At 30.3% G+C, this 19473-nt stretch overlaps 1 protein-coding gene across 1 annotated transcript in view; it reads right to left on the bottom strand.

Annotated features, from left to right (window-relative positions):
- LOC129611258 (protocadherin-like wing polarity protein stan) overlaps nucleotides 1–19473 on the bottom strand; it is a 43898-nt gene continuing 24425 nt past the window's right edge. Inside the window, exons 3-9 of the mRNA XM_055524318.1 lie at nucleotides 13684–19466; nucleotides 12344–13627; nucleotides 11111–12269; nucleotides 8489–9043; nucleotides 8293–8402; nucleotides 6730–8110; nucleotides 1–688 (exon numbers count right to left, since the gene is read on the bottom strand). Coding sequence (XP_055380293.1) covers nucleotides 649–688; nucleotides 6730–8110; nucleotides 8293–8402; nucleotides 8489–9043; nucleotides 11111–12269; nucleotides 12344–13627; nucleotides 13684–19466 — 10312 coding nt within the window. The 3' untranslated portion in view covers nucleotides 1–648. The remainder of the gene's footprint in view (nucleotides 689–6729; nucleotides 8111–8292; nucleotides 8403–8488; nucleotides 9044–11110; nucleotides 12270–12343; nucleotides 13628–13683; nucleotides 19467–19473) is intronic.

Raw genomic sequence — 19473 nt, 5'->3', positions numbered from 1 at the left:
TGTATGTGCACGTATACACATGTAATGCCACATAAAAATATGCAAAAAACAGACCGTAAAAATAACTTGTTGATTCTTTTTGTGATTTGGATTAAAAATTATTTGATATTGCCAAATCCAATATTTTTGGTCAAATCTAAACCAGATTGTATTTGAATAAAAAAGAAATTTGCTTGTTGACAGTAACAATTGTGGCAACGAAAAAGTCATGTGGGAATCCCGAAGCAGACCGGAAAGGATTCTTTTTGTATATGTATATGTTTATCCAAATCAACAAAAAATAAAAATTTTTTTGCATCGCCCTATACTAAATTTAAATAATCAGATTAATTTTTTAAGTATAGTATATACGTTAAATATAGCTATATGTACATGCATACAATTAAATTTTCATTTTATATTTATTTACAAATATATTACTTTAGCACCTATTATATATATATATATATAAATAGTTTTTTTTATTTTACACACAGTTAACACTCATAAACACATTTTTTCGTTTTCTTATCGTTATTTTTAAATATAAATTTTTAATTATTTTTGTAGTTTTATTTATGTATGTTTACAAATTAATTTAATTTGATTAAGGTTTCTTCTTCGTTTTTCCAAATTTTAATAATAATATTCTATAGATTTCAACTTTCATCATACTGTTGTTTCATCGTCTTCTATATCAATGCTCCTCCTGTTAAATTTTTGAAATTGTGATAAATAAGAGGAAAAACAATTTTTGTTTTTAAAGTTTTTAAAAATAAAATTGTTACATTAAGTTTTTTAATATCTTAGATAAATTGAAAGTTTTTTAATGAAAATAATTTCATACAACTAAGTTCAGAAATTAAAAAAAAATGATTTTGGTTAATATTAAAATAAAAATAAAACATTTTGTATTATAATGTACAAACATATTTAATTTTGTATAATAAAAATTGTTATTTGGCATTTTTTGTATTGCGGAAATTCGAACCTACTTCAATTGTATTACAGTTTGGTACAACATGAATCTTGAAATCGACCTTGACAAACAAAAATTTGTGTTTAATTGATAGTGCGGATTTATGAAAGAAAGTCAATAAGTGATTGTGACATTCTATCGTAAATTATAGATTTTAAAGACACAATGCAGTTGTGTAAATTAAAAGCAAATTCGAATCTTACTAGTGGTCTTTTTTTAAATTCAAATTTAACAAATTTCGAGTGGTGATAACGGGATGGGAAGGGGGGTTGGGAGGGGTAGAGAGAGAGAGGTGTAGGGTAGGGAAAAAATTTTCTTCTAATGAAATAATTTATTAATTGGTGTCTGTGGTTACTAAATTTCAGACTACTATAAGTTGCCATCTGGGAAAACTTTTCTGAGTTTGCAGAAGTTAAAAATTTTTGAGGGAGTAGAAAGGCGAAGATTTTTACAGAAATAAGTTTTTGGTAAAGGTCTATTTGGGTATAACTTAAGCTTTCTATTTTAAAGGGGTGTAGAAGTTTTGTTAATAAACACAAAGACGGACGGACAATATGAAGCTAATGATTAGCTTTTTTACAATTTTTTTTGGAAAAGTGCTAAAAAATGTTCACTCCGTTCATTCCGTCCTCTCAGCGTTTTTATTTTTACAAAAGATCTACAATCTTTAAGAAAAAAAATTTAAAATATTACGAATAATTGTATTTCTCTAGAAAATTTGCGTTTGTTTTTCAAAAACGTTCTCTTTCTATTTTTTATTTACATTCGCTTAATTCTCAGAACAAGCCCCTATAAAAAAATGAAATTTTATTTTTCTGCGTTTATATAGATGTTTGATTTAGTGACTTGGTAATTTTTATAACAAATTTAATTATACAAAATAAGAATTAAATATTATTGTTCTACATACGCATGTTGTTTAAACAAAATGCATATTTGTAATTTATGAATTAATTTAAATAAAAAAGTTAGTTAAATCAAAATAAATTACATAAACATATGTAGGTACATATTAAAATTTTAAACAAATTAAAACGAAATAGCATTCTATGGTTAATTTACTGAAACATAAAATAAGTTCATGCTTAAATATAAAAGTTAAGTAAATTTAATTTAAAATAAAGTTTTAGTAGAAAAAATTCTTATGTAACAGGGAAGTTAAATGTCAGAGCACATAAAAACTTAAGCACGTTTCCTTAAAATTTAATTGAAAAATTCAAAACTTATCTAAAAACTTTCTAATTCTTTTTTATTTAAAAAATCACAATAATAAATAAAGGACAAATTTTCGCAAAAAAAATTTTTGTGTAGTGAATGTGGATTTTCAATTGGCTGTGTGCATATGTATATATGTATGTATATGTTTTTAGCTCTTTTCAAATTCCTATATTGTGTTAGTATTTATGCTTGGTGAAGTGTACTTAGACTTAGAGTAAATTTTTTTGCAGAAAAAAAACAAACAAAAATTAAAAAACGATTATAATTAATTTGAAAGAAAAATTTACTAGAAGAAGGGTAGACAAATTGGTTTTGAATACTTTACACATTCTGTGAACATAGTTTTGGTTAGTTTTGGTTAGACCAGGAGAATATTCTAATATTAATTTGATTCTATTTACAAAAATTTTTTTCCTCATAATAAAATAGGGATTCACTAATTCAATGTTATTTAAGTTACATATATATGTCATTCATCTCATAAAAAGAATTGGTTATACATAGTATGTACATTATGACAAATATAAATCAAAATATACTTTCAATTTAACTACGCAATGTAAAAATTAGGGTAAATCCTAAATGAAGTGAAATTTTTCATTTCACCTGAACTTATGAATTATGTACATATATACGAATATACAATTATTTTTTTTTACAGATTTTGTACATTGATTTAGTAATATTTAAATAAGGAATTTTTTCAAAAAGTTCAAATAACATGCGATTTTAAAGGAAGTATAATTTTTTTTTCAATATTCAATAATTTTTATATAAATAATTGTGAATTTAGGGTTCGAATCTACTTTTTTTTCATTTCGGTCACTATATGTAATAGAAAATTATATGAACATTGTACCATATTGTTAAAGCCCATGGAGAGCTTCTTCTTCTTCTGCGAACCCAAATAATTGGAAACTGAAAAGTGTGTTTTTTTATTAATTTGTATAAGTGTTATATTGTTTCTTAAATGTAGAATAACTTTTCGTTTTTTAAAATTTTAAGAAGGAATTTCAACAAAAAAATTAAAATAAAAATCGAATTAATAAAACAAAACCAGAATCAAAGAAGTTTAAATAATGTAAAAACATTATTTTTTTAAGTCGTTTTCAAAAATTAATTTTTTAAATTAACAAGTCAAATAAATTATGAGTAGCTATTTTCATTTCAATAGATATATAAAGTATTTAAGTACATGTTTTAAAGGCTCGAACAAACAGGTTAACCGTTATAAAAGGTAACACATAATTAAAAAAAATAAAAATTTATTTATCATTGAAATCAATGTCTATGACTACCGTCTACCGAATTAAAAATTTGATAAAACTTTTTTTTCAACGTTATCACATGCATTTTACTTGCTTATTTTTATTAATTCTTAAAATTTTTTTTGGTTTTTGAACAGTCTATTTATTACTTTATTACAAATACTGGGCAAAAGATTGTGAAAAATTGTTTGTTCATAATTATAATGAAAGAAAGAGTAATGATTTTCATGTTCCTAATCTCAAATTTCAGTCAATGTAATTTGTTATTTGAAAATTGTAATTTGATCGTAACTTTTTTTCTTACCAACTTGTATAGTAAAAGTAAGCGTTTCGTTTCCCCAAATACTTAGTAAAATGCATAATGCAATCTTGCATAATGTAATGAATAAATTGATTTTGATTATTTGACTTTACTTTTTTTATAAAAAAATGTGCTATTATACTTAATTATTTTTTATTTATTTTTATATATTTTTTATTTAAGTATAATTAATTTATTTTGAAAACGCTTTTATATTTTTAAAATAAATTAAAATTTCTTTTCAATTATTTTAGTATAAAAATAAATAACATTATAACATAATTTGTATATTGTGTTTAAAAAAAAATAATAAACAAAAATTTGAAAAATATAGTGCAGAAAGGATTACACTCTATAAATAGTAGTTAGTATAGTGCTGACTGAATAAAAAGAAATGAAAAAAAAAAACAATTGAAGTCAAATGTGAAATATTGAAAATAAAAAATAAAGCTTAAATAATAATGAATTAAGACGAAGAAGCCACTCTTTATTTTGAACAAAAAGCTCCACTCGGTTATCAAAAACTTCAACTAATAGAAATTTTTTTTACAATTTACCTCCGATCTGCATTTATTTTGCATTTTTGGTATGATTTTTTGTTTTTTGTGTATGTTTTTTAAGAGTTAGTTATTCCATTAAACCATAAATGTTTTTTTTTATTAATTTATGAGGTGTAAGACAGAAAATTAGAAAAGAAAATAAACTCAAATTAGATTTTTTTGAGTCTATCCCAAGACCATCTGTTAAAAATATATAGTATAATTATGTATTTTTAATGTGTTTATATATTTTTTAATTGTTTAATAAATATGTGAAAAACAAAACAATAAAAAAGCAACTAATAAATTGAAACACAAGAAATATAAAATATTTTAAACAAAATAGCAGTATTCCGTGTTGTCAAAAACAAAGTTTTAATACCAACTTTACACTGTGTTTAAATCAGGCCTGTCAAACTTAAATGGATGTTGAGGCCAATTTTTAAGTTAGGTAAGAACTATGGGCCGCAAAAAAGTTAGAAAAAATAAAGAAATAAAATATCAATAAAAAAGTAATAAAAAGACTTATGTAGAATTTAATTCATGTGTATTTATAAAATATATCTTTTATTTATTTTTATTAATGAAATACATTTTATTTAATTAATTTTGGATGAAGATGGTGGAAGAATTTGAAAAATTTGATGCGATGGAAAAAAGGAAAAAACCAGTGGAAAAGAAATATAGTTAGGGTCGCAAACCTTAACAATTTAAAATTGTCGAATGGACCGCAAATTTTACTTACTTGGGCCGCATGTTTGACAGGTATGGTTTAAATCCAAATTAAATACAATGACACTGCATTGTAAAGAAAAATCAAATTTTTTTTAAAGTTTCGGGATGTAAATTTTCGTTTTTTTTTGAGGTTGAAATTTCTTTTTGAATCCTCTTTAAAATCTTAAGCTTATAGTCAATTTTTTTTTCACCAAACTTATCGCAAAAAGTCAAAGATTAATTTTCAATAAATTTGAATAAAAACTGATCCGTACTGGTAATACTTATGTTGTTGCCAAAACTTCATATTTAGAAATCATTTAGAATTTTTTGAATTTGTGATTTGCTTTTCATTGCATTTTGAAAAAACATTACAATACGGAACACATAATATGGTAAACTTTTTTATGACATAATATAGAACTTTATATATCGTAAAAAATTGCATTTTTTTACAATACGGAATACTGTCAATGTTACATTTCCGACCGTATTTGATGTAATATTTAGCTCTTTTAAAAACTACACTTAAGTTTATAAAAATTTAATTTGCTCAACTTAAATAAATTTGTAATGATATTGGTTTATATAACACGTGATGTGGTAACACATTTTATAGCGCTCAATGTCATTATTAACTCAATATGTTACAAAAATTATTTAATAATCTATTAATTAAACATTCTATAATTATTTTTAATCATTAAATATCTATTTTTCTTTGTATTACTTGCTTAATATTGGTCTGCAAATATTGTTTTATATATGGACCAGTATATATATTATAATGTTTATGATTATTTAATACAAAGATTCACGGAAAAATTTTATATTGAAAAATTATATTGAATTACTTCATTGCTTTCAATAGAGAAGTTCAGTTTTTAATAATTGAAGTTTGTGAATGCAAAATTTTTTAACTATTTAAAAAAAACTTGAAAACAATTCTTGCTACACTTCATCATGTAACGTACAAATGAACACAGTTATTTGGATATATGCTCAAAAAATTCATATTCAAATGAACGTGTTCGACAGTATATGTATGTATTAAGAATTTCCCTTGATTTCAATAGCAAGAAAATATCATATTTCTTGTTATATAGTCACTATCACTATATAATAAATTTTTACCAAACTAAAATAATGTACTTTTTATTTAATGTTTACAAATTAACATAGAGTGACTCAATATTTTTATGCTGCAATTATCGGAATTATTTATTTAAGTTGAGTTCTTATATTATATTTTAATATTTAACAATATTTTAATGTTTAAATAATGAGAGACAGAAACAAAAACTATATCAATTTTATTTAATTTAATGTAAATTTTTACAAAATATAAAATTAGTTGATTTTGTGATTTTTAATTGATTTTATTATTCTTCTTTTATTTACTGATTTACCGGCATTCCCGCTGTATTTATGGTCATTTCAATATTTCTAATTTTTATGTGTTAATTTGTTAATTAAGCACATAAAAATTATAATTAAAGAGCACGAAACCGCCTAATTTTTTATTTTTTTAACATGTTGAAATTATATTTATATAAAATAATTATTTTTGTTTAATTTAAATAAATTTCATAGAATAAAAATATATAATTATACATATAGACAAGTGTTAAATATTTTAAAACTAAGAATTATGTTAAAAAATTGAAATATTTTTGAAAAATTTAATAGACTTGTATGCTTTCTTAAATAATTATAAAATTTACAACTTACTCGCTAGTATCAGTTATACTTGTTAATGGTGCCATCGGTTGCATTGTGGTATTTATACTAGGTGGAGACGATGCTCTTGATCCATGACGGGAGGACATTCTGCTACCATTTGTTGTAACACCAGGATTGTTTATATCATTAACGACACTATTATTATGATGATGATTATTTAAATTTCTTTGTAATGAACCCATCGTTACATGATCTTCTTCAGCTGTATATGGAAAATGATAACCATTTTTATCTGATCCCTCCGACATTCTGTCTGAATGATAATCTAAATGTCTTTGTTGTTGCTGCTGCTGTTGTTGGTTTTGATGAAAATCATTTTTCAATAATGAATGAATTGAATCACCATATAAAGGGGGTGGTGATTTTATTGAGTATGGTGCTTCTCTTGATGAATATATATCTTGTTGATGTAATCGCTCTTTAGATATATATGGTGATTCACTTTTGATTCCCAAATATTCTACCGGCTTTTGTTTATCATAAATGTCTTTTAAATATGGATTGTCAACAGCATGAAATGTTCTCAAATGATTAATAACTTGTTTATTACTACCATTATTACTAACGTTACTAGTTATATATTCTTTTTCACTTCCGTAATGACTAGGCGGCTTATATCCACTCAAAGTATTTGAATTTAAAATGTTTGTGTTTGTTGCATTTGTTGACGTTGTGTGGTGTAAATGACCTAATGTTGTTGCTTCATACGGTGGTCCATAATTATCTTGATAGTCTTTCCGCCTACTAATAATATGTGCGTCTGTTGTATATAAATCTTGCTCTAATTCATAACAACTTCCATTATTATCATTACGAATATTTTGAATATTTTCTAATATTGAAGGTGGCATGTTAATTTTATTTTGATGTTGATGTAAATATGATGTATCCGTTAAATCAGGATTTGGTAGTGGATTGGGTGAAATAGTCTTATGTGAATGCATTTCGTTGTCAGAACCTGTTTCTTGTGACCACCGTCCAATATTTCCTGATGATGAGTTTAGTTGATTATTTGATGTTTGAATACCGCTTCCTATATTTTGTGGTAAATAGGCTTCTGGTAATTGGCTTGACCAACGTGGTGCATAAACTGGTTTATTTACTGATGGAAATAGTTGTGGACTTTGAACTACGTTTAATTCAGGTGGTGTTGTAGCTTGTACGTGTTCGGTTATATTTGGTAAATAGTTGGGAGCATTCGTAGTACTCGTGTTACGATGTGTATTTGTATTATTTGCGTTACTGTTGTTATTATTATTACGACCGACACGAGATTCTTCATCATCACTTGAATGACTACTTGCTAATTCCAAGCTGCGGCCATCAGTTTCAGATCCAGAATCTGAATCTTTTCTGTGACGCCTTTTTTCTGTAAGTTGAAATTAATACTTTTTAAAGTACATATACTTATTGCAAATTTTTGGATATTTATTGAAAATTGGCAAGAAAAAAATTTGTTATTAGAAAAATTAAAACACTTTTTTAGAGTATTATTTGGTATCTCATTAAAGATCGCAACTTGTTAAATTTTGATTTTGAATTGTTTCGTACCTCCACTTTGTTTTCTATTATCACTGAAACCCCTAATTCCATAATGTGCAGCTTCACTTCCAGAGTTGTAATTTGATGTTGATGTTGATGTATGTCTAAGCTGACCGTCGCTTCTAAAAATAGAAGTTCATTAATTTAAATATTAATAAATATAATACTGAACGAATTTTCATTTGTCGTTTCATAATAATGTTACCTATAAGGACTGGAACTGGTTTTGGCTGTACTTCTTGATGTGGTACTAGATGCACTTATACCAATGTTTCTTCTAGCTGTGTCGTAATTTGATGCTAAAAAGTTACTTCCATTAATATTCCCATTGCCGTTTCTGCCATTTACGTTGTGAGAACTGCTACTAACTGCTAAGGAAGAATCTAATAATGGTACTTTGCGTCCCATGCATCTTAATATTGTTCTATGTAAATTCTCACGTACTCTTTTGTTTATTATACAATAACCAATCAAACAAAATATAGCATGTAGTAATACTACGGATGAAAGTAATATACATAGAAATTGGGAGTTATCAGACGCTGCCAAAACTGCTAATACCCACATTACACCCATCAATGGTAGAGATACAACCGATAACCATAATAAAGTACGTAGATTGCCAAAACCTAAGACATGATCCTTTAAGGTAAATGCTGCTTTTACTGACACAAATAAAATTAATAGATTAATGACTGACATTCCAGCTATTGGTCCAACTAACCACCATACAACTGGTTCATAAACTGATAGCCAACAACTGTGGAAAAAGAATAGGTTAAAATTAAAAAAGGAAAAATGTAAAAGTTTCAAGAGGTTATCTTTATATTTAATTTATGTATATGTAAAAAAAAAACTTAATTTTATTTTGACCATTGGTGCAGTGTTACGGCACCGGTCCTTTAACCGAAGAGTCTGGGGTTCAAACCTCTTCAAATATTTAAAATATTTGATATTAAAAACTAAGAAAAATAAACCGTAAATATTAATAAACTTAAATATTTAATATAAATAAAACTACGGCAGGCTACTCACCTACCCAGTTAACTCTATGACGCTGTGAAACTAGGGCATGATATCATGCACTAGTAATATGCTCCTCCTAGGAGTGAAGAAGGAAAACAAAAAAAAAGAAAAACTTATGTATGTCGAATAATACACAATATGGGAAATAGTAAGCGTATTCGAGCATAATGAATACTTATATAATGTAAGTGGATTAAAAGTGATTGGAAAATAAACCTTTCCTTTCTATGCCCTTCCGCCTTATTTAATAAAATTAGAATGAATAAGATTAGTAAATGCTCAAGCCAATATAAAATCAAGATAAAATAAAATGCATACAACTATTAAAATATTTAAGTTGGTTTATGGAGGGTGATTCAGTAATCAGTGTCATACCATATATCGTTATTTAGGGCATCAAAAATAGGGTTTTTTTAATTTTTACATTTTATTAGGGCCGTTAAAATCTTAGAAATGCTTTTTCCCTCTATCTGCTATATCATACAAGATTTTGTGACATTTAATGACTTAAATTAAAGGTTGGGGGAAAAGGTCAAAATTTTGTAAAAAAAAGCTTCAAAGTTTCAAAAAATTTCGTACGAAATTATCGGGTTGGAGAAAAATAAAAAAATAAAAGAAAGAAAAAATTAGATTTTTTAAAGTTCGAATGACTGATATTCCGAAAGTAGATACAAATTCAAGCCCTATACTAGCTCTTTCAAAAACTGTTTATTTGAAGGTTCTTTCGTTTTCGGAAGAGAAGTTATAAGCATAAAAACTTGGGCAAGTAGGAATTTCATAAAAATTTTTTAAAATCCCTGTACCTCGGAAACCGTTTAGATTTGACATACTCGTATAGTTCTGAACAAAAATTTTACTCATTTTTGTTGCTCTAAATTAAGGTATACGTTATGTCACTGATTACTGAATCACCCTGTATATTCAAATAAATTAAAGAAACTTTAAGAGTTAAGTAGACTAAAAGTACCAAAACATTGCTATTATAGAATGCTTGTTGACCAAATTATGTTTTCATTCTGTTTAAAATTTTTTTGTTACAACTCAAGTTTAAGCTTTATTATTAATTTTTTCAATTTTATAAATCATAAAAAGTTCACTGAAACTCTTTGAAGTTTTTTAAAAAAACTTCCGAGTTTTCTAAGGCTTTTAAGTATATTAACATTAATTGTGTACAAATGCACACCAGCACTTATTTAAAAAGAGGAATCTGTATCCTATGTTTTGGAACAAAGAAGAGATGTGTAGTAGAATCTTTTTTTTATTTATGTAGTTTCACTTCTTTCATTACTTGATTGTGGGGGAATACAAAAAAAATCGTAATAGTCATAAATAATTAGTTATTTTTTGTTTTTCTTGTCTTAAATGACTCCTTTGGGTAAAAAATGTCGTAATGCGAAAATTTCATATAGACTTTATATAAATAATTTATTATGATTTAGAGTTCTAACAAGTGGCTGAAATATGTGGAAAGATTTGATGCTTTGAATTCCAAAGTATTTTTATTGTTTTATATGCAAAGTAATTTATCCTTATTTTGTGAAAAATTTATTTTGAAAAAGGATGCCTATTTTGTGCTATTATTCAAATTTTTCAAATTGAATTTTTGTTATATATTTTAGTAGAGTATTTGATAATTTTTGTTTTTGCTATTCGTAACTGCAAATATTTGTTCCAATATTTTAATTTGTAAATAAAGAATACATATATTTCTAAACAAACTAGCAATAGTTCGTTTCACTATTGAATTATTTCTGTAACCATGTCTTAATACAGTATATGGTAAAAAAAGAATAATACTTACAACAAACTATTTCCATATTCATGTGCTCGAACGCCAACAGATAAGCCAACAACAATAGCTGGAGCTCCATATCCCATTGCGAAATAAAAGCCCATAGGACCGTGATTTATATCCCGCATTTCAGTTAACATACGGTATAAGTGAATGCAATCAACTGTTGTCCAAGCAAAAATACCTAACCAAAAGTAATGTAAGCAAATTGCGACTAATTTGCAAGGAAATTCATTTTCAAGAAGATTACGTCTTGATTGCATTCCAATGAAGAAAAGTAATTCAGCAAAGAAAACACATAGTACAATGTTTTGATGTATAGTATTAGAATTTGTTTGCATACCACGTAACAATGCTAAAGCTATAAGTACGCATACCAACATAGGTAAAGATATCATAAACGCGGAATATGATGTAATTTGTACTAATAACGAGGGTTCTGGAATGTCCTCAGGATCAATAACATCTACCAGGACAGCATAATTAGAAATATGTGTACAAGAACAGTTGATTGTGATAGGCTGGCCGTATATATATTCATCATAATTCGGTATTTCGGTTTGACAGCCTAAACGTGTCCATTGATTTGTGAAAGAGTTCCAACGTACGCATTGGGGATTTGAACGCACTCCAAAGCGGAACGGATCGATATCGAGCCACATTTGCAACTGGATTGGTTGAGACAAATGTGGTGACCCTAACGATCTATAAATTATTCGTTTTTCGTTGATATTTTCATATTGCGAATCTGTATAACCGTTGTTATCTTTTATTTCACGCTTGACCAAACGTTTTTCATTAGAGTATGTAGATTCATTTTCTCTGATTACTAACGAGTCAATTTTCTTTATTTCGTCAGAGGTATCTGTATTTTCTATTGATGGCTCATCGTGTTCAACACTTCCGCCTATTTCTACCCGATCTTCATCAATTTGAACGTCTTCCTCATTGAATCTGACTTTTATTTCAGGGGTTTCATCTAATTCACTATTTTCTTCTTGAATGTCGTGTGCCATAATTTTTATATCTTCATGATGCAGATTTTCCTCAGAGTTTCTTGATTCTGTATTTTTTGAATTGCTAAATGTTTCAACGCTGCTATCAGTTGAGTACTTTGGATATTTTTTCATTGGTGAAGATATTTCTTGAGAAGATTCAATTTCACTACCTATAGTAAAAGTAAAGAAAAAAAAACAAATATTGTGAATTATATGTAAAGGCATTTTAAATATTTAAATTTACCTGGGATTAAGATTGCGAGTGATAATATTGGAGAAGCGATTTGTATATCAACTCCCCAGCGTCGAGTTACTGTGTCATCAAAAGCTTCTGGAAAAAGTTGCCCAACGTCTTTATACTGTGCGTAACTGACAATTACTCGATAATTACTAGAGCCGCTTTGACTGACAGTATTTTTTTCTGGAGGCCTTATACCTAGCATGTCTAATGGAACAAGTACTTTGCTTGTTTTATCAAATTTCTTTTTATCAAGTAAATAATTATTATATTTCGGGAATGAAATTACGGGTTTTTGTTTAGCAGAATGTTGTAAGAATCCGCTTGTATCAGGTAGAATTACTTTTTCGGTTGTAAACTGATTAGGCTTCAAGAACTTAGCTTTATGGTATTCGCTTAATTGCTCCGGTTCATATCCAAATAAAGATTCAGCAGTAACAATATCTAGACCCAACACCATATTGTTGTGTACTATTTCAAAAGGATTTGTGTATGTATCATGCTGAGAACGAGCTAAAGTGATCATATATTTGTTGAAAGCGTCAATTAAATCATCTGGACCTCTTCTTATTAATTGCATTACCCGATTCCATTCCGGGCGATACTTTTTATCTAATATAGTTCCCGCACTGTCAACTAAATTTTTGATAAAGTATTTATCTTGACTATGAGATAAATTCAAACCGTTCTGCATAAGTTCATAGTTTATTAACTCATGTAAAAGCCCCTCCGTAACTAATAGATCTGCTCCATACAGTTTATCGTGAATAAATTTAATTTCGTCTGACAAATATGCAATTTCAAATTCTTCAGACCAAATATTATTTCCTTCATTCAATAAAAATGAGGATTCCATTTTATATCTACGGCCATTGTCCCTTGTATCTTTTTTGTCTAAATTTTTTCCACCAACAAGTGTACAAGCTTGACCTAGATTTTCTGCCATTTTTACGGAAATGAATGAATTTAGTTCCAATTCCATTCTTTCTAATTGAGATAACTGCTTGCGTAATTCGACGAATGCTTCAGAGGTACAATTAAACATGTCAGCTGCACCCCAATTGCCTGATTTGCTATCACATTGTCGCGAACCTTTCCCCTGAGCGGGCGAAGGACAATTTTCGATAGCTATTTTACCCAAATCTGTTCGAGGCCACCATATTCCTGCTGAAAATGATTTTGGACAAGCATCATAAACAACTTCACAACCTGTTAACGTAACTTCAGCATAAGGGTTTGAACAAGAATCGCAACGTCTTCCGATAACACCTTCTCTACATTCACATTGTCCTGAAAAAATGTATTTTAATTTTAATGATTTTAAACTTTTTCATCTTAACACCTACCACTTAGTTTATCACATCCTCCGCTGTAAGAACCAATTGAATAACAGTCGCAAGGTAAGCAAGCAGTTTCGTTTACTGGTTGATAGTGATTATCCTTGCAATAACATTGTCCTGTGGTCTTGTTACAATCCGGATGATATCCCTGTTTTAAATTACATTTGCATGGTCCACATACTTTTTCTCCCCACCAACCTCCTGGACATGGTTGCTGAAGATTAATTTCACAATACTCTCCCGATTGTGTGGTACTGTTGCACTGGCAACGATACCCTCTTTTATCTAGATTATCTGCACGACATTGTCCTGCAGCACAAGGAGACACGGTACAAATAGGTGCACATTCTTCTCCCACGAAACCATTTAAACACTCACAATGTGCTTGATCCCATCCGGTAACACAGGTTGATTGCAATGGGCATGTTTCAGGACATTCAGTACGAGACATGCACCCATCTTCAACATTTTCCCTAATTGTAGGTCTGTTTAAAATAGACTGAATTCCACCGATTCTCACATCTTGTATGCAACCTTCGTAATTGTCTAATTCTCGAATGTCACCCATTACTCCATCTGGGCTTCCAATGACTATTTTACCAACATAAAGTCCTTGGATTTTTTGAAACATTGGTACTACGCCATTACGTTGACCATAGTCAACAGACATTTGTATTTCCGTCCCCAACCATTTGATTTCAATTCGATGCCATTCGCCATTTGCTAAATTTGTTCCAGTTAAATATATTGGCTCGTTGTCATATATGTAATATAACATGCCCTGACGCAAACAAATAACAACTGTACTATTCTGACCTACTTGTATCTGTAATAAAAACGCGTTCTTTTGCCAAGTACGTATGGAAAGACCTGTAAACCATGGAAGCTGAATTGGACGTAGTAGTGGATTGAAGCTAAGTAAACCATCGCCTGAAAATCTCCATGGTAGCGGAACATTTTCTTGACAAGCATTACCAGTAAATCCTTCTGGACATTCACATATATGTGTATTCCAACCTTCTCTACATATTCCTCCATTGAAACAAGGTTCTGAATTGCATTGAGATGATTTCTGCGGACACCCTGATATTGTACCATTATCAGCAACAAAGGCATTTAAATCAACATAACGATTATCAATCTTTAAATCTGAAATACAACCCATATAATCTTGAGTTTGCACAGGAAAATTCGCTGATATTCTAGGCAAACCACCAACTTGTAGAGGACCGGTTAAATCTAAAAAGCGATGGCATGTTTCGGTTAATGAGGCACACTTTTTATCTAAAACCAAAGTGGTGTGGTTAGCACAACGCCATTTATCTCCGAAATTTTTACCAGATAAGGCAACCGCAGTATCACACCTATCTAATACGAGTGTAACTGAACGATTTAAGTAAATTACTTCAGCTGTATGCCATTGGCCGTCCGAGATTTTTTTGTTGTTTATAATTGATACAGACTTAATTGAGTCACCCAATGAAAATGAAAACGATAAGTTGCCGTCTAAAATTTCCAATGCTATAAAATCGTGTAATTCATTATATCTACCATTATATAAAAGAAGTCCATTTTCATGAACCGTTGCAAATTTCAATTCAATATGGAAACGATGCCGTTGCTTTAAACTTTCGAAAGTTAAAAATGAATTCCTAGAAAAAGATCTAGCTCTTAATTCACATGTCGCAGTATACGATGGCGGATTTATGTTAGTGTGAAAGTTACGGACACAATGTAAGCCACCTTCGCATAACTCCTGTGTACATGGTTTCATTTTTCGAATATCGGTTTCACAATTAGCTCCAGTATAGTCCGGTCCACAAATGCAACTATATCCGCCTTCACGACGTTGACATTTACCATTATTTTGACATGGATTAGAATAGCATAAATCGACTTCAGTATCGCATAAATAGTGTTCTTTACTACCTGTAAAACCTTCCGGGCATTCACAAGCAAATGTATTGACGGGATATATTGGACGAAAGAGTACCGTGTCACTATGAATGAAATCTGAAGCATTTCCGAATTTTAAAACTGTAAGACACTGCTCAAAGTTCAAGCATGGTTCACGAACACACAAATTATCGTCAAATGGTAGAACTTCTACAGTAGCTAACCTAGCTAGAATGGCGCGATTGAGATAAACTTTTTCTTGTAAATACTGCGGAGTGTAAAATTCTTCGTGTGATATGTCCGGTCTTCGTGCTGAAAAGCTAATATTTAATATTCTAGCTGTTACATCGGTGTCATCTTGAATTGAAAATATAAAAATGTTTTCTTTAGGACAAGGAATAATAGCTGCCAACCCGTCTAGAAAGAAATTCAATAACGGGGACAAAAACGCTTCTTCCGTCATTTCATTTAATCGAACAGTTACTGAGTTAAACAACATATCTTCTGTTATCAAACGTACTATTAATTGCATAACGGCCTTTGCTTCATTTATTCCATCTGTTACTGTAACTTCCATTGCAGCGAATTTTGGCACATTGGTATTCAATTGCGGACTTAATATCAATCCGCCACTAGAAGTATTTAATTTAATTAAATTTGCGTTATTGCCGCTTAAAATTCGATATGTTAATTTATCTGTGACATCAGCATCAAAAGCTGGAATTCTTCCTATTTCTCCACTAGGAAAGTGGTCTCGAAAATTATTGAAAATTACTTGGAAATCTTTTAAAACGGGTGCATTATCATTCACATCAGTGACCATAATTTCAACATGAACATCATTTCGTAAAGGAGGACTAGCTGCTCTAATTACTAGTTCGAATTTTTTTCTGGAGGATTCATAATCTAATTCTGTCATAGTCAATAATTGCGCCCGTTCTGAACCTGGTCGAGTTACTAATGAAAACGAATTTGAATCGTCGCCCCCAATGATTGAATAATGTACTATAGCATTAACTCCTTCGTCCGGATCATGAGCATGTATTTCACCGACAACAGATCCAACTGGAGAATTTTCGGGAACATAAAGCACTATTTTATCTGATTCAAATGTAGGAGGTGAATCATTGACATCCTCTAACCTTATTTGAACCTCAACTGTGCTACTTAACGGTGGCGAGCCTTTGTCAACGGCAATTGCGGTTAAGTGATACGTTGCAACACTTTCTCTATCTAGGTTCTTATTGGTACGAATTGTTCCAGATGTTGGATCTACTACGAATGAACCATCTTCAATGTCCTTTTCACTAAATAAATACTTTACTCGTCCATTAAGACCCATATCAGGATCAGTTGCAGATATTTGAACAACTGGGGTACCAATCAATGCATCTTCAGATATGGAGGCTTGATATAAAGGTACCTTAAATGATGGGGGGTTATCATTTACATCGGTTACACTGATTTCAACGTCAGTTGTGTCACTTAAGGAGGGATGTCCACCATCTTTAGCAGTTACAGTCAATAAATATCCACTGATAGTTTCTCGATCTAAAAGAGCACTTGTGACTATAGCACCTGTTTGCGAATTAATGGTGAAAGGATCATGTGAACCGAGGCCATTTACAGTTTCATCATTTAATGAATATGTTATTTGCGCATTAATTCCCACATCACTGTCGGTTGCTGAAACCACTAATACTGTAGTTCCTATTGAAGCATCTTCAAAAACAGACGTACTGTAAGGTGCATTTTCGAAAATGGGCGCAAAGTTGTTGGCATCAGTAACATTAATATTAACTGTTGCAGTGTCAGATTTACCACCAGAATCGGTTGCTGTTACTTTTAAAATGAACCTGCGCTCTTGCTTATAGTCAAGAGGTTGGGCGACTGTTATTAAACCCTTTCCATTTTGCGATGTAATAGCAAATCTCCCACGTGTATTACCGGTGCTTATTTCGTAATGCAGTCGAGAATCTTCATCAGGATCAGTTGCTGTAACAGTTGTAACAGGTGTACCAGGAGGTTGATCCTCCCCAACCATTGTTTCATAATATTTCGGATTAAAAGTAGGTTCATTATCATTCACATCTTGCACAGTTATAATAACAGATGAACTTGCCGATTTAGGTGGAATACCTCCATCCACTGCTATAACTTGGAAACCATATCTTGATTGTTCTTCTCGATCAAGTTGCTTAGTTGTTTGGATCCATCCTGTTCGTGGATCTACTGCTAGAGGAAAACTATCATCTCTTTCCGAAATACTGTAGGTAATTTCAGCATTTGCTCCTTCATCTGAATCGTATGCTTGAACTCGAATAATGTTATACCCAACTGGCACACTTTCTAATACGGCTTCTTGAAATTGTGAGGTGTAAAAACGGGGTGCATTGTCGTTAGCATCTATAACATTCACTAAGAGCTGTGTTGTATTACTACGGGAGGGACTACCACCGTCTTGCGCTCTAATTACAAGGCGGTAGCTTCTTACACTTTCATAATCTAGAGGCTTTACAAGCGTAACATCTCCGTTCATGGAATCAATAGAAAACTGGGATTGAGTATTTCCGCCTATGATCGCATAACGAATAGCCGCGTTATTTCCTTGATCGGCATCTGTTGCGTGAATATGAGCTACTACTTTATTGTCAGACCATTGATCTTCATTTACTTGAACAGTATATGTACGTTCAGAAAATTGTGGGTAATTGTCGTTGTCATCCAATATTTTAACTACTACAGTAGCGGTTGCTGATTTTCTTTCACTTTGCGGAGTTGCCATATCAGTTGCAGTTACTAAAATTGTGTAGACGTCTGAAGCTTCTCTATCTAAATTGCTTCTTGTTACTATTACTCCAGTTCGCGCATCTATTCTAAATGTCTGGGAATCTTGTTCATGGGTGGTTAAGCCGCCACCGGTTACACTTTCAATTCCATATTCAATTTCAGCATTTTTACCAATATCTTGATCAGTAGCTCTTAAGGTAATGACAGTGGATCCAACAGTTGCGCTCTCCCGTATGCTGGCTTCAAATTGCTCCGCCTCAAAAGTTGGCGTGTGATCATTACAGTCTAAAACATTAACTTGTAATGTTGTTGTACCTGATCTTGGTGGAAAACTATCGTCGGTTGCAACTACGCGGAAGTAGTGTACATCCATCAGTTCTCGATCTAGACTAGCAGATGTTGTTATAATTCCTGATCTTGAATCAACTTTAAATAGAGATTGTGATCGAGAGTCTAATAATGACACCATTGAATACACCACTGGAGAATCTTCCGGATCTCTCGCACGTACAGTTGCAACTATGGCACCAGCTGGTTGCTCTTCTAATACTGACGCTACATAAAGTGCTTGTTCAAAATAAGGACTTTGATTTCTAAGCTCTCGTTTAACACGTTTTGCTATATCAGTATCGTTGAATTCTTGGTGATGATATACAATTTTCAATCGATGGTCTGAATCTACGATGTCATTTCTATTGCATCTAATATTAAATGTGATAATAACTTTCCACATGGGTTCTTGCAGACAAACATCTTTACTTGCAACCAAATCTCTACTTTGAGTTTCAATTTTAAAACGTTCGTCGTTTACATCCAAAAAATTAACTTTACAATTTTGACAAATTGTTTTAGGCAAAAAGGCATTTAAATTATTTACAAATTGTGATTTCTTCAAACATATTTGATTCCATTTATCTGTTGTGTGTATAGCATAAGAAGCATAGGTTTCAGAAATCCATTGTTTAGCATCAGCGATTCTGCGGTGTGCTCTTTTGTCGAAGTCTTTTAAAAAACCTTTCGATCGTCGTTTTCTACTTAAAATCTCATGACGTACGTCGTTTAGTTCTGGGCTACCAAATATAATATCACCTTCTTTAAATGGTCTTTTAC

Source organism: Condylostylus longicornis, unplaced genomic scaffold, assembly GCF_029603195.1.
Source record: "Condylostylus longicornis isolate FDR11 unplaced genomic scaffold, ASM2960319v2 ptg000048l, whole genome shotgun sequence".
NCBI lineage: Eukaryota > Metazoa > Arthropoda > Insecta > Diptera > Dolichopodidae > Condylostylus > Condylostylus longicornis.
This window is presented reverse-complemented; position numbering and strand designations above follow the sequence as displayed.